This window comes from Diorhabda sublineata, chromosome 1 (genome assembly GCF_026230105.1).
Source record: "Diorhabda sublineata isolate icDioSubl1.1 chromosome 1, icDioSubl1.1, whole genome shotgun sequence".
In the NCBI taxonomy this organism is placed as follows: Eukaryota; Metazoa; Arthropoda; class Insecta; order Coleoptera; family Chrysomelidae; genus Diorhabda; species Diorhabda sublineata.
The window spans coordinates 847,694-871,661 of NC_079474.1; the positions used below are offsets into that span (position 1 = coordinate 847,694).

General features: G+C 31.2%; 2 protein-coding genes across 4 annotated transcripts in view; one reads left to right on the plus strand and one right to left on the minus strand.

The window, feature by feature from the left end:
- Nucleotides 1-23,968, plus strand: part of LOC130448899 (cardioacceleratory peptide receptor-like) — a 46,374-nt gene that overhangs the window by 15,893 nt on the left and 6,513 nt on the right. For 2 of the 3 annotated variants that reach the window (XM_056786489.1, XM_056786497.1), the window contains exons 2-3: nt 4,198-4,460; nt 15,425-15,560. In XM_056786489.1, the coding sequence (XP_056642467.1) occupies nt 4,239-4,460; nt 15,425-15,560 (358 nt within the window). In that variant the 5' untranslated portion in view covers nt 4,198-4,238. Of the gene's footprint in view, nt 1-4,197; nt 4,461-5,498; nt 5,612-15,424; nt 15,561-23,968 lie in introns of those variants that run through there. The other variant, XM_056786508.1, reaches the window with a different exon arrangement.
- LOC130448913 (uncharacterized) lies at nt 17,227-22,058 on the minus strand. The gene is made up of 2 exons (XM_056786517.1): nt 21,921-22,058; nt 17,227-18,276 (listed from the first exon to the last, which is right to left on the minus strand). The coding sequence occupies exons 1-2, from the start codon at nt 21,944-21,946 to the stop codon at nt 17,286-17,288; spliced, it is 1,017 nt and encodes a 338-aa protein (XP_056642495.1). The 5' UTR covers nt 21,947-22,058; the 3' UTR covers nt 17,227-17,285.

Sequence of the window (23,968 nt, forward strand, 5' to 3'; positions counted from 1 at the left end):
TGTTTTATTTGTTCCTCGTATATATTAGCAACTAATCCATCACTCAGTCTTAATATATCAACAGTTTTCTATCGATTTATTTATTTGTAATAAAAATGTCTCACATTTTTTTTTTTAGTAAATTATAATTTTTTTCAATTTGACCTGCTTTCGATACAATTCTGTCGAAATAATAAAAAAAAACGTCCAATTTAATTTTCTGTACGTTTTACCCGAATATGAATATTCGTATTTCAGTCGAATCTCTCTTCGAGTATTTTCATAACAAGCAAAAAATAAATATTTGACATATATATCTGTGTCTGTCGTAAATATGTGAATTTGAAATAAAGAAAAAAATGTATTTAATCTTCCACGAACTGATTTCGCCAAACTGACTATAGAAACTTCGACGTAACATCCACGCTAAATCTTCAAATCCTCGAATTCAATTCGAGATTATTCGGTCCGTTTCATTTAACATCGATTGTCTGTATTTCGTAAGAAGAGACTAATCTGGAGTCGTTCGAATAATCGATTTCCAATTTCGAGATTCGTTCTAAATACGCCGATTGATTTTGACTACAAAACTTCGATTTTTTTGATAAAAATAAAACAAAGTTTTTTCCAAGCTAACCTTCTATCGTAATATTCAAGTTTTAAATACGTTATTTACAACAGTACAACGTGGTGTTGATGATTCTGTAGCTTGTCGAACGAAAATCGATCGGCGCTGGTGACGTAAGCAAGCAATTGACGCGTTACAAAAATAAATAAATAAAATACATCGTTTTTAGACCAATTATCGATTATATCGACCAACTACCATAAGTGAGGTTATGTTTATTTTGGATTTTCGGTTTTTTTTTTTAGTAGCGAAACCTTAGCCTGTGACGCGAAGAGGCCATATTATATCCAGATGATTTTTTCCAGTTAAAATGAGCGTTATTCAAATTATCTACGGATGTATATCAGGCAACACGTGTCTTTTGTATACTGACTAAATGGAGTGTAAAAGAAAATGGCCAATTACACGTTTATATTCAATAATTTTTTCCGTATTATTGAAAATGTAAAAGAAAACCGATCGGTATACATCGTTAGGCATAAAAAAAATAAATATCCTCTGAAATATATGATAAATTTTAACTAGTGAAAATAATCGGTGACCCTGAAGGCGTCGCGTGATGTGGAAATTGAATTTCAATAAAGTCAATTGAGATACAATATTAGAAAAGTGTAAATTTACTTTTTTATATAATCAAATTATTAAAAATGAACAATTAAAAAAGAAATTTCGTATCAAAATCTACTCGTTTTTTATTTCGTGTAAATTAACAAACGAAAATTTGTGAAAAAGTTTTTGTTTTTTTGTCCACCCCGTACTATAAACCATAAAACTGAATTTTTGGTTACTTCAAAACAAACTAGTTTAGCCTGGATAAAACTAGTTTGTCCTAAATAATTTTGACTTGTTTATATTTTTAAGTCCACCCTGTATTATAAACCATAAAACTGAATTTTTGGTTACTTCAAAACAAACTAGTTTAGCCTAGATAAAACTAGTTCGTCCTAAATCATTTTGGCTTGTTTATATTTTTATGTCTACCCTGTACTATAAACCATAGAACTAAATGTCGGTTACCGGACAAGCCCTACTTCAAAACAAACTAGTTTAGCCTAGATAAAACTAGTTCGTCCTAAATCATTTTGGCTTGTTTATATTTTTAAGTCCACCCTGTACTATAAACCATAAAACTGAATTTTTGGTTACTTCAAAACAAACTAGTTTAGCCTAGATAAAACTAGTTCGTCCTAAATCATTTTGGCTTGTTTATATTTTTATGTCTACCCTGTACTATAAACCATAGAACTAAATGTCGGTTACCGGACAAGCCCTACTTCAAAACAAACTAGTTTAGCCTGGTTAAAACTAGTTTGTCCTAAATAATTTTGACTTGTTTATATTTTTAAGTCCACCCTGTACTATAAACCATAAAACTGAATTTTTGGTTACTTCAAAACAAACTAGTTTAGCTTAGATAAAACTAGTTCGTCCTAAATCATTTTGGCTTGTTTATATTTTTAAGTCCACCCTGTACTATAAACCATAAAACTGAATTTTTGGTTACTTCAAAACAAACTAGTTTAGCTTAGATAAAACTAGTTCGTCCTAAATCATTTTGGCTTGTTTATATTTTTAAGTCCACCCTGTACTATAAACCATAAAACTGAATTTTTGGTTACTTCAAAACAAACTAGTTTAGCTTAGATAAAACTAGTTCGTCCTAAATCATTTTGGCTTGTTTATATTTTTAAGTCCACCCTGTACTATAAACCATAAAACTGAATTTTTGGTTACTTCAAAACAAACTAGTTTAGCCTAGATAAAACTAGTTCGTCCTAAATCATTTTGGCTTGTTTATATTTTTAAGTCCACCCTGTACTATAAACCATAAAACTGAATTTTTGGTTACTTCAAAACAAACTAGTTTATCCTAGATAAAACTAGATTGTCCTAAATCATTTTGGCTTGTTTATATTTTTATGTCTACCCTGTACTATAAACCATAAAACTGAATTTTTGGTTACCTCAAAACAAACTAGTTTAGCCTAGATAAAACTAGATTGTCCTAAATCATTTTGGCTTGTTTATATTTTTATGTCCACCCTGTACTATAAACCATAAAACTGAATTTTTGGTTACTTCAAAACAAACTAGTTTATCCTAGATAAAACTAGATTGTCCTAAATCATTTTGGCTTGTTTATATTTTTATGTCCACCCTGTACTATAAACCATAAAACTGAATTTTTGGTTACTTCAAAACAAACTAGTTTAGCCTAGATAAAACTAGTTCGTCCTAAATCATTTTGGCTTGTTTATATTTTTATGTCCACCCTGTACTATAAACCATAAAACTGAATTTTTGGTTACTTCAAAACAAACTAGTTTAGCCTAGATAAAACTAGTTTGTCTTAATTCATTTTGACTTGTTTATATTTTTATGTCTACCCTGTACTATAAACCATAAAACTGAATTTTTGGTTACTTCAAAACAAACTAGTTTATCCTAGATAAAACTAGATTGTCCTAAATCATTTTGGCTTGTTTATATTTTTATGTCCACCCTGTACTATAAACCATAAAACTGAATTTTTGGTTACTTCAAAACAAACTAGTTTAGCCTAGATAAAACTAGTTTGTCCTAAATCATTTTGGCTTATTTATATTTTTATGTCCACCCTGTACTATAAACCATAAAACTGAATTTTTGGTTACCTCAAAACAAACTAGTTTAGCCTAGATAAAACTAGATTGTCCTAAATCATTTTGGCTTGTTTATATTTTTATGTCCACCCTGTACTATAAACCATAAAACTGAATTTTTGGTTACTTCAAAACAAACTAGTTTATCCTAGATAAAACTAGATTGTCCTAAATCATTTTGGCTTGTTTATATTTTTATGTCCACCCTGTACTATAAACCATAAAACTGAATTTTTGGTTACTTCAAAACAAACTAGTTTAGCCTAGATAAAACTAGTTTGTCCTAAATCATTTTGGCTTATTTATATTTTTATGTCCACCCTGTACTATAAACCATAAAACTGAATTTTTGGTTACCTCAAAACAAACTAGTTTAGCATAGATAAAACTAGTTTGTCCTACTAAATCATTTTGGCTTGTTTATATTTTTACGTCCACTCTGTACTATATCGAATCACCTCGTAATACATTTTTAAAATAATCCATCCACAATATAGAAAAAAGTTTATACCTATAATTTCATAAATATTTTTTAATTCTATTTGTTTGCGTATTTTATGGACACCCTGTATTTATTTGATAAGCCGACTACAAAGTAACATCAAAACTGTCTTTAATAATTATAACAGAATTCAGTTTCGGAACAATTTCTGAAGAATGATTAAAAAGAAAAGTTTTTGTAGAGTTTCCAAAATTCTTATTGACATTTCCAAGTAGCATTTCGACAATCAATGAACGAAGCACCTTTTAATCCAACAATTTAGCTCTGTGGAAGTTTCCTTTATAAACTTTAGAAACGTAATTTACACCGTTTTAGTCTTTAAGCGTAATTCAAAATGGCACTTCCTTTATAATATAATAAAAAACTTTTTTTCGACATAAAAAAGGATATTATTCGACGAGAATATTATTTTAAAAACTAAAATACGTTTTTTTTTCTATTTTCAGTTCTCGGAAATCGATCTCGTCAACATTAAATACATTAAATCATGGGAGGTTCCTTCGTTCCGGACGTTAGACACGGCGGCCATTTTCTCGAATTCTTATTGAAAAATAATAACGATTTCCAAGTACACCAAGAGGTTACAACTGCTGTGTACCCCGTATATCTCCGTCCAAATGGTGAAGGAAATCATAGTTTATTAAGTTATCTAGATGGTAATGGAACTCGGTCACAAAAGAGGGAATTTAATTCGTTCTATTTCTATAAGGTATATAATGGAGCGTTTAAACATCACACAACTTGATTATACACCTTTATCTTAATACTTTCTTTACAGAACGTTAATTTTGGAGTTTATTCGTGTAAAGGGGAGAATATCTTCTCTCGCGGTCTATGTATTCACAAACAATTTACGCGGAGTGAAACGTGAACGGAAAATCATCCCGGAAAATTAATTTTACCATTTCCCCTATCGCACTATACACTGCCGTTTGTAAATTTTCTCGTATGTTTGACTATTTCATTATAACTTCCGATTCAATCCATCCAACTTAATATTATATTAAATAATTGATTTATAGCGTCAAGTTTTCATCGATGTTTTGAATTTTAATTCAGGGGGTTTCAATATAATAGAAAGCAAAAACAGTTAGTACTATTTTTTTTCGCAGAGTTTGCATAAGAGACATAACAACAAAAGTCGATTTCAATAATACCTAGCAAAGATGCAAAATATCAAACCGAGAATTTTCCTTTGACTAAATTTTCCATGAAAATCTACTCGTTATTAATTTACCTCACTTCAGTATTTCCTGTTAGTGAGAATTTCAATTGAATTTTATACAATAGCTTGTTGTCTACGCCTCGTTCGACATTTCGACATTTAGGCGGGAAATTTATCATCCAATGCATTGCACAATTTCTCAATTTATAATTTAATAACGTAACAGGAAAGTTTTCTCTACGGTATTTCTATAATATTGTAGAATATTTAAGGTGTAAAATTCAATTATTTATAACAATATCATAAATAATAGTGTTTATTTGTAAATAACCTACAAGTGTAAAAAAAAATCTGTTGCTAACCTTGATACCAATGCGTTAGATAATAATCCACATTATTTTGTTTATTCACTAGTTTTTAAAATAAACGATACACAATCGTACACACCTTTATTAAATAATTAATAAATTTTATACACTCTCACTGTAAAATTACACAAACTAATAATTTTTTATTAAACGCGTTCCTCAAAACTTTTGACAGCTACATACGATGCTCCGATGTTCGTTATACATGGGAACAAAAAAACGTCTAACTGTTCTTGGATTTGTGCAACAAAAAAAATCATAAAATAAACAATGAAAAAGTTAAAGTGAACGAGATTTAAAAGTGTGTGTCTTATTTTACTTGTAACGGTATGTTTTTATTTATTTATTTATTTGAATTTAAGGTTAGTATATTTACGGGATTTTTACGTGCTTTATGAGGTTAAATGCTTGTCAGATTTCTTCTTATATATATGATAAACATTTTACATGAAGTTATTTAAGTTTGATTTATGCAATGTATTTTTTTAAGTTTAATTTTTAATTTTGTCTGTCTGAATCAAAGTTTAGAGATATTAAAAGTGTTAATTGAATGAAATTGTGATGGTGTTGTATTGATTTCGTATACGTGGTGAATGGTTATTTGTACTGTTGAAATATAGGAAAATAATGTTGAAATAAAAATTCCTTGTACAAAACCGTAGCGAGTGGGTGATAAAAGCGAGAAAATAAAACGAGTTAGAATAAATTTAGAATACCATGCCGAAAGCTCATTTTATAAAGTCTTTGACGCATCCTGGCTCCTGGCGTATCTAAAAGTCTCCTAACGACTCGAGAGATGCAGAATGAGGGAAAATAAAATAGACGCAAAGAAAATTAATTTTCATTCAATTACCGTTGCAAGGAGAGTCTGATTTCATTCAAGACTGGCGTTTGTGTCATAATAGGGTAATCATTTGAACCGGAGGCTCTTCTCAGACACTATCGTGGTATTTACAATAATTAAACCACATTAATTTATGAAAACTAATAATTAATACACAATCATCCGTTGTAGAAATTCTATAGTTAATAATTTTACGTCTCGTAGTTTCTTTTTCATATTTCATAAAAAAATCGATTTCAGGTTTCTTTGAAGTTACTTTCTACAAACATGTACAATTTAACAATGCACAAGGTTTCGCTTATTCTAGTACTCGATAATAGAAAAAAAAAAAAAACAATCGATACGAAAGTCTGAAAGATTAAGTTGATAATCTAGATATTTCTTTTTCTATAAAGAATCGACGAATACTGAAACGACTCCTTCGAGAGACAAAGTTTTTTTGCAGTTTGACTGCTCGCGTATTTTAAAAGATTTTTTTTGACGGTAAACCAAATAATCCAGTGAACAACAGATTTAAATCGAAACGCTTGAAATTTTACTATTGGGGTAAATTCCATCCCAACCAAGGGATGTTCATTATTTTTTTGAAACTAACTCAATTTTACGTATATACAGGGTCGTATGTAAATAATTTAGGTCCATAGCCTAGTAATTTCTGTCTGGTTCTTTCAATCAGATTTTTCTTTCTAGTTCTGGATGTTTTTCTCTCTTAGGGTTTCCCTACATCGTTTTATTGGTCTATCTCTCTTCCACGCATCTAGTTTCAAGAGTTTTTCTTCGTCCATTCGTTCTAAATAATCTAGAATTGGTGACTCATTGAAAAGTGTGTAAATTCCATGCCTATTTTCCTTTAAAAATTCTTCTTTCGCAGATTTTCAAATGCTGTTTAGTTTTATACGTCGTTTTCATAGTTTCACTGGAGTATTGGGTCTCGAAATGACGGAAGTTATAACGAAAATATGTTTTTTCAAAATTGTAAATGCTTTAATATTTATTTTGACAACATGGGTAGGTTTCACCTTTTACAAAAATTGGTATAAAGTAAATTTTGATGTTTTCTTTGCGTCTTGATGGAATTCTGAATATTTTTACCATTGTTCACTGGACTAAAATATAGGATGTCCCACGACGAGTTAAAACTATCTGTATATATGGCAAAATAGTTGTAGTAGAATCATGATAATTTCTACGTGTGAGTTTTCGGATACGATCTTTTTAACTAAAATATTTTCAAAGATGGCCGACTTCCGGTTATACCGGAAGTCGACTGTATCTTTGTTTTTTTATATGGAACATCCTGTATATTAATAAATTTTTGAAATCTACGTAAAATTATAGTACACTTTTGTCTGAAAACTTTTTTCGAAAAATGTATATTTTTTGAGATATTAATTTTTTTGTAAAAAATTTTACTCTTAGAAATTGTTTTTTTACGAAGATATCCTTGAAGATATGGAAATTGTTTTTATTCAGTTGTTTTAAGCAAAATCAGATGTATTTGAATGTATGTTGAAAAATTTTTCAAATTATACATGGTGTGTATAAAAAGTGTTCAAAATTTAACTTCGTATATATCAAATTTTTTATTTTTTTAAATAGAACCACCCGGTTTTTTCTATTTTAATACATTTAGGGGTAAAAAATAAGGCAAATTCTTGTATACTTTCCTACCCCCGAATGTATTAATATATAAAAAACTAGGTGGTTCTATTTGAAAATTCATATTTATGAAGTTAAACTTTGAACACTTTTTATACACACCCTGTATACAATGGAAAAATTTTCAACATAGATTCGAATACGCCCGACCTTGCTAAACGCAACCGAACAGAAACTATTTTCATATCTTGAAGGGTGTAGTCGTAAAAAAATAATTTATAAGGGTAAAATTTTTTACAAAAAAATTAATAACTCAAAAAATATGCATTTTTCGAAAAAAGTTTTTATATAAAAGTATATTAAAATTTTACGTAGATTTGAAAAATGTATCAATATACAGGGTGTTTTATTTAAAATAACAAAGTTACGTTCGATTTCCGGTATAACCGGAAGTCGGCCATCTTTGAAAATATTTTAGTTAAAAAGATCGTATCCGAAAACCCAATCGTAGAAATTTTCATGATTCTACTATAAGTATTTTGTAATATATACAGATAGTTTTAACTCGTGTTGGGACACCCATTATATTAATTTGTATTATACGAGGGGTGGCGCAAAAGAACGTGCTTAAACTTTTTTCGAAAGATATAGGGAAGAGGGGGGCGGCGTGTGGTATTTTTGAATTAGAATAATAAAAAAAACTTGTCGAATTTGGTAAAATAAAGTTTTTACGATCTTAAAAGGTTTTCTACGACAAATGTTGATGATCCGTACGACAATGTGTTCGTAAAAAGGAAAACCCATCAAAAATAAGGCGATTTATACAAGTTTTACGATTCATTTAGTTTAGAATTTTACTATTCGAAATACATTCGTTTTTGTTTGCTACAAACACAGCTGTCTCATAACTGCATAAATCATTCGAGCTTCTATTTATTTACAAGTTTTGGGAGAGGAGGCGGTTCTATCGAAATTGGAAATGTTTCGGCTTTGAAAATTCAATTATTCAAATTCTATGACAAAGTTCACTCGACTAGGATCAAATTCAAGGATTTCGGGTTCATTCCCTTTAGTGTAAATTAAACAGACGTTCGATTCGAAACTTGTATGTGAAAATGAAGACTATTTCTATTTTCTATCAATTTTTGTTACGCTGTTTTTATCAATTTAAAGTTTTCCGACGCGCGAAACGAGGAAAACTCCAAGACGATCGGCCTTGCGATTTATTTATTGTTATCGCAAACGCCAGACGCACCTACCGGACACTTATCGATAAAATGTCACTTTGACAAATAACCAACAAATAAAAAGTGAATATAACTTAATAAAAAAAGACGTAGAGGATGGGTCGACGTATTAGTTAAATGTCAAATTATATAATTCCTTTCAGAAATTTAATTTGTGATAAAACATCGAGGAAAAACAGATTTTTTTCTATTCAATTCCGAACATTTTTATATTTATTAACTTTTTAAACTTTTACGTAAATAATTCAAGACCAAATCGGTCCAGCCGTTCTCCAGTTTTAGCGAGGTTAACGGAAAACATTTTTCAAAAAAAATCATTAAACTTTTGAGGTAAAACGCGTAATTTGAACGCATCAACTTCAAGTGTTGATTAATTTTTGATTTACGACAATACGAAGTACCAAAAAATAACTGTACGCCGTATAATCGATCAATTCGACGTTTCGATTGTATTCGAAAACGTTTTTGTTTGAATTGACGTGCGAGAACTCGCACCGTCGAAATTGACTTTCACGAACGCTTCTGTCAAATGTCAAAGGATGGGTCGACGTATTAGTTAAATGTCAAATTATACAATTGCGTTCAGAAATTTAATTTGTGATAAAACATCGAGGAAAAACAGATTTTTTTCTATTCAATTCCGAACATTTTTATATTTATTAACTTTTTAAACTTTTACGTAAATAATTCAAGACCAAATCGGTCCAGCCGTTCTCCAGTTTTAGCGAGATTAACGGAAAACATTTTTCAAAAAAAATCATTAAACTTTTGAGGTAAAACGCGTAATTTGAACGCATCAACTTCAAGTGTTGATTAATTTTTGATTTACGACAATACGAAGTACCAAAAAATAACTGTACGCCGTATAATCGATCAATTCGACGTTTCGATTGTATTCGAAAACGTTTTTGTTTGAATTGACGTGCGAGAACTCGCACCGTCGAAATTGACTTTCACGAACGCTTCTGTCAAATGTCAAAGGATGGGTCGACGTATTAGTTAAATGTCAAATTATACAATTGCGTTCAGAAATTTAATTTGTGATAAAACATCGAGGAAAAACAGATTTTTTTCTATTCAATTCCGAACATTTTTATATTTATTAACTTTTTAAACTTTTACGTAAATAATTCAAGACCAAATCGGTCCAGCCGTTCTCCAGTTTTAGCGAGGTTAACGGAAAACATTTTTCAAAAAAAATCATTAAACTTTTGAGGTAAAACGCGTAATTTGAACGCATCAACTTCAAGTGTTGATTAATTTTTGATTTACGACAATACGAAGTACCAAAAAATAACTGTACGCCGTATAATCGATCAATTCGACGTTTCGATTGTATTCGAAAACGTTTTTGTTTGAATTGACGTGCGAGAACTCGCACCGTCGAAATTGACTTTCACGAACGCTTCTGTCAAATGTCAAAGGATGGGTCGACGTATTAGTTAAATGTCAAATTATACAATTGCGTTCAGAAATTTAATTTGTGATAAAACATCGAGGAAAAACAGATTTTTTTCTATTCAATTCCGAACATTTTTATATTTATTAACTTTTTAAACTTTTACGTAAATAATTCAAGACCAAATCGGTCCAGCCGTTCTCCAGTTTTAGCGAGGTTAACGGAAAACATTTTTCAAAAAAAATCATTAAACTTTTGAGGTAAAACGCGTAATTTGAACGCATCAACTTCAAGTGTTGATTAATTTTTGATTTACGACAATACGAAGTACCAAAAAATAACTGTACGCCGTATAATCGATCAATTCGACGTTTCGATTGTATTCGAAAACGTTTTTGTTTGAATTGACGTGCGAGAACTCGCACCGTCGAAATTGACTTTCACGAACGCTTCTGTCAAATGTCAAACGTCAAATATTATAATGGTGACGTAATTTGACTCTACGAGAAAATTTTGATGCAGCATTCAACTGCGAATAATGTTTTTTTCGTTATTATTATTTCGAATTTGAAAAAATTTGGTGTAACGCCTCTGTTTATGTTGTATGTCTTGATTTTTGCGGGGCGTGACTGCGGAGACGGATCGGATTAGAGTTGACATTTTTTGAAGTAAGTAGAATCCGTCGTAAAGTGTCTTGGTTAAATTGCCAACGGAATAGATAACAAAAACTCACTACTAAGTCTTTTTTTTTTTTTTTTTCGACGGGATATAAAATCTTGATTTAGTTTTATTATTTGTCGGGATTCCTTAGAAATTTATCATTTTAGACGGCGAAGTCTAAAGTCGGATCGGTATATCAATTTTCATAACGGAAAGCTTTTCATTTTAGCATAAAACAAACACTTTTCGGAAAATGAAATCGTTCGCTTTTACGTGCTTTAATTTCCCGATATTCGGGGATCGTAATAATAAAATGCAAATGAAAATCGACTTCCGCCTTGTAGAACATTCGAGACGTAAAATTAACATTAAATACCCCATCGTTTCCATTAAATTTTAGTTAAAAGGAAAAACTTTCGAGATTCGACGCTCGTAACACCAAAATGTGTCCTTACTCCGGCCCTGTCCATCTAAAATGTAATTTTAAAACTCGGCGAATTCGCGCGGCGCAATTCTTCTATTTTTTCATTATAACAGGCGGTTTATTTACAGTATTTCTTCTAAAAAAATTTCGTTTTTGTTTCTAAATTTTTGTAGAATTTTATTTAGGTACATAGGTAGTGAAATTTGATCGCATCGTATATATAGTGAATTTTGAATTCTTAGTAGAAGCCTGTGTGAAAATTGAAAGGGTGTTTTCATCTGTTTTGTACTGTATAAACAAGTTTCGGGAATATAAACATCTAAAAGACATTTAACAATGTTTGTCTCGAAATATTTTCCACGAAAGTGGTCGTAAAATCGCTAGCTTATCCATTTATTTCTTTGTCTTGTTTCTTTTCTGATTTAGGAGTCTCTTTTATATTCAAAAGTTTCCACAACATACCTCGAAACAAATAAGTTATTCTCGACGAAAATTTTCTCTTTTTATTTGTTTTTCCTTATTTAATACGATAATAGAAAATTCCAAATGTCATATTTCAATTTATGTTTACTCCAAGATTTAATGCTGCCTCGATTTTCATGAAAATTTAGAATTGAACTCGTATTACCTTCTATATCAAGATCTACGTGGTCGCGAGGTGTACAAATTGTTTTTAAGGGATGAAAACTAACCCTTATCGAAAAATACCAATCTAATAGTTTTTCATGGTTTTTTTTCAATTCAAATGTTTTTCGTTTATGCAGCATAGATATCTTAACATATTGTATAATAGGGAATTTATATATTTTGAAGTAACAACCCTTAAAAATCGTTTAAAACTACCCTTCTAATGAAAATAATAAAGGAAAAAGTCTTTTAAACGATTCAAAACATCGCAGTTTCATTTTTATTTTGAAAAATTCGTGGCATTTTGATAAAATTCAATTGGTTATCGATTTTCGTTATTCAACCCTTAAAAATCCTTAAAAACTACCCTTCTAATGAAAATAATAGAGGAAAAAGTCTTTTAAACGATTCAAAACATCGCAGTTTCATTTTTATTTTGAAAAATTCGTGGCATTTTGATAAAATTCAATTGGTTATCGATTTTCGTTATTCAACCCTTAAAAATCCTCAAAAACTACCCTTCTAATGAAAATAATAAAGGAAAAAGTCTTTTAAACGATTCAAAACATCGCAGTTTCATTTTTATTTTGAAAAATTCGTGGCATTTTGATAAAATTCAATTGGTTATCGATTTTCGTTATTCAACCCTTAAAAATCCTTAAAAACTACCCTTCTAATGAAAATAATAAAGGAAAAAGTCTTTTAAACGATTCAAAACATCGCAGTTTCATTTTTATTTTGAAAAATTCGTGGCATTTTGATAAAATTCAATTGGTTATCGATTTTCGTTATTCAACCCTTAAAAATCCTTAAAAACTACCCTTTTAATGAAAATAATAAAGGAAAAAGTCTTTTAAACGATTCAAAACATCGCAGTTTCATTTTTATTTTGAAAAATTCGTGGCATTTTGATAAAATTCAATTGGTTATCGATTTTCGTTATTCAACCCTTAAAAATCTTTAAAAACTACCCTTCTTATGAATATAATACAGGAAAATATCGTAATTTTCAATTGCGAATAACTCAAAATCTATTGATCTGGCGAAAAAACTTGATATAACATCTTTTACTTCAAATTTACCGATCTTTCTGGGGTTATTTTGGATAAAAAATTCTTGGAACCCCGAAAAGGGGTGGAAAATACCTATCATCTGACGAAATTTCGAATAAATCGGCGCTGCATTAAAGAATTCGGATGGGAAATCCTATTTGTGGTATACACTGCGACCCAAAGGATTCATTGTGTCTTGCGGCAATCCTGGAAAATCCAATCCCGATCCGTCGATTTGGGATTTCTTCAATTGCCACAGATCTCCGTCTTCTATTTCAAACTCACCAGCTAGATCTAACGTTCCTTTAGCCGATAGTACCAGATAAAACTTGTTCAGCAGATCTTCTCTGGTTACAGTTTCCCAGAAGAGTCAGTTTCTGTTGGTCGTTCCAATAATTCGTTTTCCTCGTATCTACCTTCTTTTTCAGAGCTTCTCTCATTGTTTTCTGTAGCTGATGCCTCGGAAAAGTTCTGCTCCAGCTTCTACATTCAACGTTTAATTTAAGACCTCTAACTAGCTGCTCGATTTATTCCTTTCTGAAGGCATTCTTCGATTGCATAGTTTTCCACTTGGTGCTCCGAATCCAGTGCGTCCGTTGTTTTTCTTTCCCCCGTCCCTATACCAAGTTTTCCTCAGAGCTAAACTTCATCGATGCAACGTCCCGGGACTTGTTGGTCATTATTTAGATTTTCTTTGATGATTCCGTCTCCTCCGAAAATGAAAATATCCAATTGAAAGGAAATAAATTTTATATAATAGACAGTTAGTTTTCATCCAACGTCGAAACGTTGTTTTCATCTAAGAATTTCCAATTACGAATCGGCGGAAACAATTTTCTTTGTAATAACGTTCATCGGATCGTAGTTTAATTGATTTCGAATAATTTACGTCGTTCTTATAGAAGGAAGTCATTCGATGTTACTAAACAATAAGAAAAAAACACAATTTCAACTGAAATTAGAATAAAAATATTCGTTTGTTCGGAAAATATCGATTGGTTCCGTTCCAAACGTACGTTTACAAACACCCTGTATATAATAATTTGTAATTATAACAATCCGGTGTGATCAGTGATTATTCAATATACGAAAATCTCGAAATTAAAAAAATTACGTCGGACAAACAACTTGAAATGAAAAAAAAAAAAAAATCAGTTGATGTACATAATCTGTTTTTATTTTTTGTTTTATTTTTTTCATAGCTCGCGTTTTCATCGAACGCGATATACGGAAAAGGGTTGATAAAAGGGAAGAGTTCAGTAAAAGAAAAGGTCGGTACCTCGACCGCATACGCAAATTAAATGAAAACGCAGACAACGAGAGAACGTCGACTTTCGTCAGTGGCGTCCGCGAAATCAAAATCGATAATTCGCCACGTTTATATGGACGAAAACGTCATTTTCATGTTCAAGGGTATCTCACACGATCTGGTACCGTGTTAAAGGTATCTCACACGATCCGGAACTACGTTAAGTGTATCTCACACGATCCGGAATAATGAAGGGTATGTCACACGATCCGGAATCATGTTAAGGGTATCTCACACGATCCGGAATAATGAAGTGTATCTCACACGATCCGGAATAATGAAGGGTATGTCACACGATCCGGAATCATGTTAAGGGTATCTCATACGATCCGGAATAAAGAAAGGTATGTCACACGATCCGGAATCATGTTAAGGGTATCTCACACGATCCGGAACTACGTTAAGGGTATTTCACACGATCCGGAACTACGTTAAGTGTATCTCACACGATCCGGAATAATGAAGGGTATGTCACACGATCCGGAATCATGTTAAGGGTATCTCACACGATCCGGAATAATGAAGGGTATGTCACACGATTCGGAACTACGTTAAGGGTATCTCACACGATCCGGAACTACGTTAAGGGTATTTCACACGATCCGGTTTCTTGTTAAGGGTATCTCACACGATCCGGAATAATGAAGGGTATGTCACACGATCCGGAATCATGTTAAGGGTATCTCACACGATCCGGAATTACGTTAAGTGTATCTCGCACGATCCGGTACCGTGTTAGGGTGCGCCACACGATCCGGAATACCGCTGATGTATGAAAGGAACTTTAGACAACGATTTCGTTGATTATCTAGCGCAGATATTTGTTGGATTCAAACACTTGAGCCTGATAGTACGCCTAATGACGTTACGAAGACATTCGTTTTCCGTTTATAGAGTTGGTGAATAAATTTCGACGAGACTATGAATAATTCGGAATAATGCGACAGTGAATAGATCGAAATTTTTTTTTTTTTTACAGGCTGAACAATTCACGATACTTTGGGTCCTTTTTACTATGATTGTTCTCGGAAATTCCGCCGTTCTCATAGCGCTTCTAGTTAGCAAAAGTCGGAAATCTCGGATGAATTTCTTTATCAGACAATTGGCGATCGCTGGTAAGTGTTTTTGTTTGTTTCAATTTTATTGCCTTTTAGTTGGCGTATTTGACACGTATATATAGTTCGGGATTAAACGGGACGTCCTATATACGGGGAGAATGTCATTTGGTCGTTGTTATGACGAATGTCGAAGTTAAATTTCATGAAAATTTAAAGTTGGTGGATAATAACAAAATTATGACACGTCGAACACCACTCGTACTACTCGAGTGTACGAGGATGGTTCCAGAAGTATCAAACCTGATCTAGAGATGGCGGTAATGGCTTGTATTAGATCTATACAGCGTATGTTTCGAGTTTGAAGTCGCCATGTTGTCGTAAACAAAAAATTAGTCGTGGCTACTTTTATTCGAAAGATTTCAGCTCAATCAATATGAACTGAACTCTTAGTGAGACTTCTTCTTCGTTATTAACTGTAAAATATTGTGTAGTATAGTTTAGACGAGACCGTACCACCTACGATGACAAGCAAGTCCATAAAACAGTTCTGGATGACATGAGAAAATGTCTGCCGCATTTTTTATTGTTGGGTCGAGTACTTCTGGAACAATCCTCGTAAAATGGTTTATCCTCGTGCTTTTTACATAAAAAATCAATGGTAATTCTGGGTTTTTGTGGCCACGCCGAAGCATTCGCTGTAGTGCTTTATTACTTAAACTTTTTATGCAAAACTAAATAATCATTTCGACATATTAAACATTGGAAAATGTTTGAAGGAAAACTATTCTTTTTTGGGTGGAAAATATCTGTGGAATTTCCCTTTTAATCGTCTTCTTAAACGAAAAATCTGTGTCGCTTGGATCTTATGTTTTATTTTCTTTAAGAGTTTTCCAAATTTTTCTTCATCTGTCCTCAAAAATAAACCAGGTAAACTGATGTTCTATCTGGCCAAATTTTGGCCCAACATCGCCTAGGTGCTCTTTTTTGACCATTTTTCCATTTTTACTTTACCCAGCTTTGTTATTTTTCATTTCTAAACCGCCCTTAAAATATTAAATAAAATTTGAGGTTATGATATTATTTATTGTGGAAACCTTGATGCGTTATTTAGATATTTTTTTATTAATGCATCCTAATGTTCTTCATTTTAGGTCTTTTCTGTTTTAAAATTAGTTTTTTTAACAATTTTTTCGTTTCTATATTTGTTTAGGTCCTTGTCAAAGTATGATACCGACACTGACAATTCGCGTATTATTAAGTACTGCTGCATATTTAAGATGTAAGGTAATATTAATTTTTCTTATTAGAACAGAGTTTTAGTTCGATTCAATATCATACTCTGACAAGGACCTAAACAAATATAGAAACGAAAAAATTGTTAAAAAAACTAATTTTAAAACAGAAAAGACCTAAAATCAAGAACAGTAAGTCGCATTAATAAAAAAATATTTAAATAATGCATCAATGTTTCCAGAATAAATAATTTCTTAACCTCAAATTTTATTTAATATTTTAAGGGCGGTTTAGAAATGAAAAATGACAAATCTTTATCAAAATTCGATATTGACATTAACAATTTACGTATTTATATCGATCAATATAACAAAATATCAAAATTAATAATACGCGAATTGTTAGTGTCGGTATCATACTTTGACAAGGACCTAAAGAAAAGTCGAATCGTCAAACAGGTGTAAATAAAGTTAAATAAATATAAACAACATTCAAAATAATCAATTTATTACTTAATTAACAACGTAAATAATATAAAAAAAAAATTTATTAGCTAGCGATGTCATACATGAAGGTGTTAATTTCTTTGGGATCTTTAACTTTACGAATTTGTAGTCCGGACGATTCGAAATCGTCCATCAACGTATTTAAAACGTCATTTCCTTTTTCTTCTTCGTTAAACACGGCCGTTCTCAATCGGGGAAAAGCTTCCGCCAATCGTACAACCGATATACCGGACCAAACGGAATTAGGTAAAGCCAAAGTATGCAAATGATAAACGGGAAAGAAAATCGGTAAATCGAGTTTTTTCAATTTCGTATTCAATAAGGAAACGGTTCTCAAATGATGTAATATAGATAAATTGGCGACGAATTCCTCCATGGGATTATCATCTAGAATGATTTCGTGTAAATCGTGATTATATATAAAAGCGTCGTTGTCGATTTTTTCTAATTGGGAATTAACAATGGCTAATCTTTTTAATTTAACTAGACCTTCTAGAAAATTGTTTTTGAGTATGGGAAACGATTCGTTGAAAAGCGTTAAATTTCGTAAATGACGTAAATCCGAAAAACAGCCTTCCTCGAATTCAACATCGGGATTCGAATAAAAACCCAAGTGACGTAATCCGGAAGCTTCGACGAAAAAATCGCTTGTTATTATCGGTAAATTCGATTCGATTATTAACAGTATGCCACATTTTCTGAACGGCAATGAAAAATCTCTAATAGTACTGTTATAAACGAAAATAGTATTAACGGAAGGATAATTGATTATCAATTTCCTATGAAACGATCCGTTAACCGAAGCGAATTGTACGACGTATTTGTCGTCTTCTTTTTTCCACGATTTTCTCTCTATAACATCGTATTTTGTTATTGTTAAATCGTGGCAAATCAATTCTTTACCGACATGAAATATGCTCGAGAATTTTTCGACGTTATCGTTTTCGCATCGTAAATTATTTCTTTCGATGATTTTCCCCGTTGCTATTTGAGTATCGAGAATTAGAATCCATATCGGTATCAATAAAACTAACCTGAAATAAAACCGTTCGTTAACTAGTAGAAAATAAAAACGTTCGTTAACTTGTAGAAAATAAAACCGTTCGTTAACTAGTAGAAAATAAAAACGTTCGTTAACTAGTAGAAAATAAAACCGTTCGTTAACTAGTAGATAAATGTCTAACCTAAAATAAAACCGTTCGTTAACTAGTAGAAAATAAAACCGTTCGTTAACTAGTAGAAAATAAAACCGTTCGTTAACTAGTAGATAAATGTCTAACCTAAAATAAAACCGTTCGTTAACTAGTAGAAAATAAAACCGTTCGTTAACTAGTAGAAAATAAAACCGTTCGTTAACTAGTAGAAAATAAAACCGTTCGTTAACTAGTAGAAAATAAAACCGTTCGTTAACTAGTAGAAAATAAAACCGTTCGTTAACTAGTAGAAAATAAAACCGTTCGTTAACTAGTAGAAAATAAAACCGTTCGTTAACTAGTAGAAAATAAAACCGTTCGTTAACTAGTAGAAAATAAAACCGTTCGTTAACTAGTAGATAAATGTCTAACCTAAAATAAAACCGTTCGTTAACTAGTAGAAAATAAAACCGTTCGTTAACTAGTAGAAAATAAAACCGTTCGTTAACTAGTAGAAAATAAAACCGTTCGTTAACTAGTAGAAAATAAAACCGTTCGTTAACTAGTAGATAAATGTCTAACCTAAAATAAAACCGTTCGTTAACTAGTAGATAAATGTCTAACCTAAAATAAAACCGTTCGTTAACTAGTAGAAAATAAAACCGTTCGTTAACTAGTAGAAAATAAAACCGTTCGTTAACTAGTAGATAAATGTCTAACCTAAAATAAAACCGTTCGTTAACTAGTAGAAAATAAAACCGTTCGTTAACTAGTAGAAAATAAAAACGTTCGTTAACTAGTAGAAAATAAAACCGTTCGTTAACTAGTAGAAAATAAAACCGTTCGTTAACTAGTAGATAAATGTCTAACCTAAAATAAAACCGTTCGTTAACTAGTAGAAAATAAAACCGTTCGTTAACTAGTAGAAAATAAAACCGTTCGTTAACTAGTAGAAAATAAAACCGTTCGTTAACTAGTAGAAAATAAAACCGTTCGTTAACTAGTAGAAAATAAAACCGTTCGTTAACTAGTAGAAAATAAAACCGTTCGTTAACTAGTAGAAAATAAAACCGTTCGTTAACTAGTAGAAAATAAAACCGTTCGTTAACTAGTAGAAAATAAAACCGTTCGTTAACTAGTAGAAAATAAAACCGTTCGTTAACTAGTAGAAAATAAAACCGTTCGTTAACTAGTAGAAAATAAAACCGTTCGTTAACTAGTAGAAAATAAAACCGTTCGTTAACTAGTAGATAAATGTCTAACCTAAAATAAAACCGTTCGTTAACTAGTAGAAAATAAAACCGTTCGTTAACTAGTAGAAAATAAAACCGTTCGTTAACTAGTAGAAAATAAAACCGTTCGTTAACTAGTAGAAAATAAAACCGTTCGTTAACTAGTAGAAAATAAAACCGTTCGTTAACTAGTAGATAAATGTCTAACCTAAAATAAAACCGTTCGTTAACTAGTAGAAAATAAAACCGTTCGTTAACTAGTAGAAAATAAAACCGTTCGTTAACTAGTAGATAAATGTCTAACCTAAAATAAAACCGTTCGTTAACTAGTAGAAAATAAAACCGTTCGTTAACTAGTAGAAAATAAAACCGTTCGTTAACTAGTAGAAAATAAAACCGTTCGTTAACTAGTAGAAAATAAAACCGTTCGTTAACTAGTAGAAAATAAAACCGTTCGTTAACTAGTAGAAAATAAAACCGTTCGTTAACTTGTAGAAAATAAAACCGTTCGTTAACTAGTAGAAAATAAAAACGTTCGTTAACTTGTAGAAAATAAAACCGTTCGTTAACTTGTAGAAAATAAAACCGTTCGTTAACTAGTAGAAAATAAAACCGTTCGTTAACTAGTAGAAAATAAAACCGTTCGTTAACTAGTAGAAAATAAAAACGTTCGTTAACTTGTAGAAAATAAAACCGTTCGTTAACTAGTAGAAAATAAAACCGTTCGTTAACTAGTAGAAAATAAAACCGTTCGTTAACTAGTAGAAAATAAAACCGTTCGTTAACTAGTAGATAAATGTCTAACCTAAAATAAAACCGTTCGTTAACTAGTACAAAATAAAACCGTTCGTTAACTGGTACAAAATAAAACCGTTCGTTAACTAGTAGAAAATAAAACCGTTCGTTAACTAGTAGAAAATAAAAACGTTCGTTAACTTGTAGAAAATAAAACCGTTCGTTAACTAGTAGAAAATAAAACCGTTCGTTAACTTGTAGAAAATAAAACCGTTCGTTAACTAGTAGAAAATAAAAACGTTCGTTAACTTGTAGAAAATAAAACCGTTCGTTAACTTGTAGAAAATAAAACCGTTCGTTAACTAGTAGAAAATAAAACCGTTCGTTAACTAGTTAACTAGTAGATAAATGTCTCACCTAAAATAAAACCGTTCGTTAACTAGTAGAAAATAGAACCGTTCGTTAACTAGTAGATAAATTTCTTTAATACACGTTACACATTTTTTTTTGTTCTAATCTCTTTAATTATAAGTTCGGATTGAATAAACCGAGTACGTAGACGACGATTGGCCATTAATAACGCTGGAAATTCCAAACAATGTCAATTTAAATACAAAATTAGTTTATGTCTGTCTGCACGAAATGGAACAATAGATATTGAAGATGGTTTTTGTAGGGTATCTAAGAGAGGCAGTCGAATTTTAATAACCTGGATTAAATTAACAAACAAAGGAATAAATATAAAAAAAATACGTGATGAATTAAAAGTTAGTCATTTATCAAAGTCGAGTCGGTATTAGACAATTATATTTAGAACATACTTTATCAACAATGTCAAAGGCTATGATTAGGAAAATAAATTATGAATGTCTCAAGTTCGAAAACGACGGTACAACAAAGAAAATGCACGCAGTTTTTTTTTTCCAAAACGTTATAGTCGAAATATTCTTATAAAATAATTACATCCCCATCTATTTTTCTCTGGATTGTATAAAAAATTCTAATTTGACAAACTTGACGTCAAATAACACGTCCTGGATTCATCGAGGTCCAAACTGGCCTGCACTAGAAGTGAATTATCAAATTTCTCGTTAAATTAAAAAAAAAAACTCCGACCGAATGCTATAAATTGTCTCAAGAGGCATATGGGGACAATTCTCTATCTCGTACGCGTGTTTTTGAGTCGCGTCGGCGCTTTAGTGAGACCACTGGAGATGACCAACGCCCAGGTCGTTCTGAAATTGTTTCAACTCCAAAAACAGTGACCAAAATCAATCAAATTGTGCGTGCAAATTTTACACGAGGTATAACACATTTGACAATGACCGAAAGGTTAGAAAAAGATCTGCTTTGAAACTCGTGAGTCGACGGAACCCGCTCACCAAAGAAGACTTCCAGCACAATGGAAAAAACGTATGGAAAGGTTTATGAGGCAGCACTGATATCCATTTTTTTTTGCTTAATAAGAAAGATTTTATTTTAAAAATCATAACAGAGAGCAAATTTTAATGAAAATTTTGATATTAACGCTACGAAATTAAAAAAAAAAACTAAAAGTATTTGAATTTTAATACTTACATCTTTATGTCAGTAACTCGAAACATGAAATATTTCGAAAACTATATCAGCACCGACAGCTAAATGTCAAAGGTGAAAAGAAAGCTATTTACACATTATATCTATCAGAGACTATTATCTAAATTACTCAGCACATTTACTGAAAAAATTTTTTAATAATTAAAGTAATTCAAAATTTCGAAATTTTGTCTATTATCACAAGAAAACTTTTTCGTTTTCACGTGGCTTACAGAATAAAAACGAAATATCGAATTGTGTTTTTTTTTTTTGGAAAATATTATTCCTTAGATCTCCTCAGCTGGAAATTGAAAACCCTGAATCAGTTTTGAGGTTATGTTAGAGCAATAAAAAAACAAAAAAAGTTATTGGCTCGAATACACACATAAAAAAACGATTTCGTGATAAAATTTTAGAATGTTTTGTTTGTTGCCTGTATAAAGAGTTTCATTAAAGCTACAACGTCAAATTACGTCGAAAGCTTTTATCATATCGATAAAGACTAAACCGAAATTATTCAAATCGAAATATTAAATTTTTCAACCAATACTCAATGCAGTTCTTCATCAAATGTAAAAATTCCCATTTGTTTTCGTAAAAATATTTCAAATTTTATAGACACGTGATTCCAAAAGGGGTCCAGGGGAGATTCTAAGGGGGATCTACGTTGGACGTGATAAAAATGGGGGCTCCAAATTGTAATCGGGGATGCATGGAAATTTGTTTTCGATGGTGAAGCTTCTGATTTCGTCATATCTCGTCGAAAATAGTTTTAGTTACACACTTTTCAACGAAAAAAGAAACAGATCGAATTGAATTTATTTGTTTTCGATGGTGAAGCTTCTGATTTCGTCATATCTCGTCGAAAATAGTTTTAGTTACACACTTTTCAACGGAAAAAGAAACAGATCGAATTGAATTTATTTGTTTTCGATGGTGAAGCTTCTGATTTCGTCATATCTCGTCGAAAATAGTTTTAGTTACACAATTTTCAACGGAAAAAGAAACAGATCGAATTGAATTTATTTGTTTTCGATGGTGAAGCTTCTGATTTCGTCATATCTCGTCGAAAATAGTTTTAGTTACACAATTTTCAACGGAAAAAGAAACAGATCGAATTGAATTTATTTGTTTTCGATGGTGAAGCTTCTGATTTCGTCATATCTCGTCGAAAATAGTTTTAGTTACACACTTTTCAACGGAAAAAGAAACAGATCGAATTGAATTTATTTGTTTTCGATGGTGAAGCTTCTGATTTCGTCATATCTCGTCGAAAATAGTTTTAGTTACACAATTTTCAACGGAAAAAGAAACAGATCGAATTGAATTTATTTGTTTTCGATGGTGAAGCTTCTGATTTCGTCATATCTCGTCGAAAATAGTTTTAGTTACACACTTTTCAACGAAAAAAGAAACAGATCGAATTGAATTTATTTGTTTTCGATGGTGAAGCTTCTGATTTCGTCATATCTCGTCGAAAATAGTTTTAGTTACACAATTTTCAACGGAAAAAGGAACAGATCGAATTGAATTTATTTGTTTTCGATGGTGAAGCTTCTGATTTCGTCATATCTCGTCGAAAATAGTTTTAGTTACACACTTTTCAACGGAAAAAGAAACAGATCGAATTGAATTTATTTGTTTTCGATGGTGAAGCTTCTGATTTCGTCATATCTCGTCGAAAATAGTTTTAGTTACACAATTTTCAACGGAAAAAGAAACAGATCGAATTGAATTTATTTGTTTTCGATGGTGAAGCTTCTGATTTCGTCATATCTCGTCGAAAATAGTTTTAGTTACACAATTTTCAACGGAAAAAGAAACAGATCGAATTGAATTTATTTGTTTTCGATGGTGAAGCTTCTGATTTCGTCATATCTCGTCGAAAATAGTTTTAGTTACACAATTTTCAACGGAAAAAGGAACAGATCGAATTGAATTTATTTGTTTTCGATGGTGAAGCTTCTGATTTCGTCATATCTCGTCGAAAATAGTTTTAGTTACACACTTTTCAACGGAAAAAGAAACAGATCGAATTGAATTTATTTGTT

Excerpts from the sequence above, each read along its gene's own strand:
- LOC130448913 (XM_056786517.1), bottom strand. The coding sequence starts at position 21,946 with ATGTTTCGAGTTACTGACATAAAGAT. Across the intron at positions 18,277-21,920 it reads CGAGTTACTGACATAAAGAT|GTTAGTTTTATTGATACCGA; the intron begins GTAAGTATTAAA and ends GTTTTATTTCAG.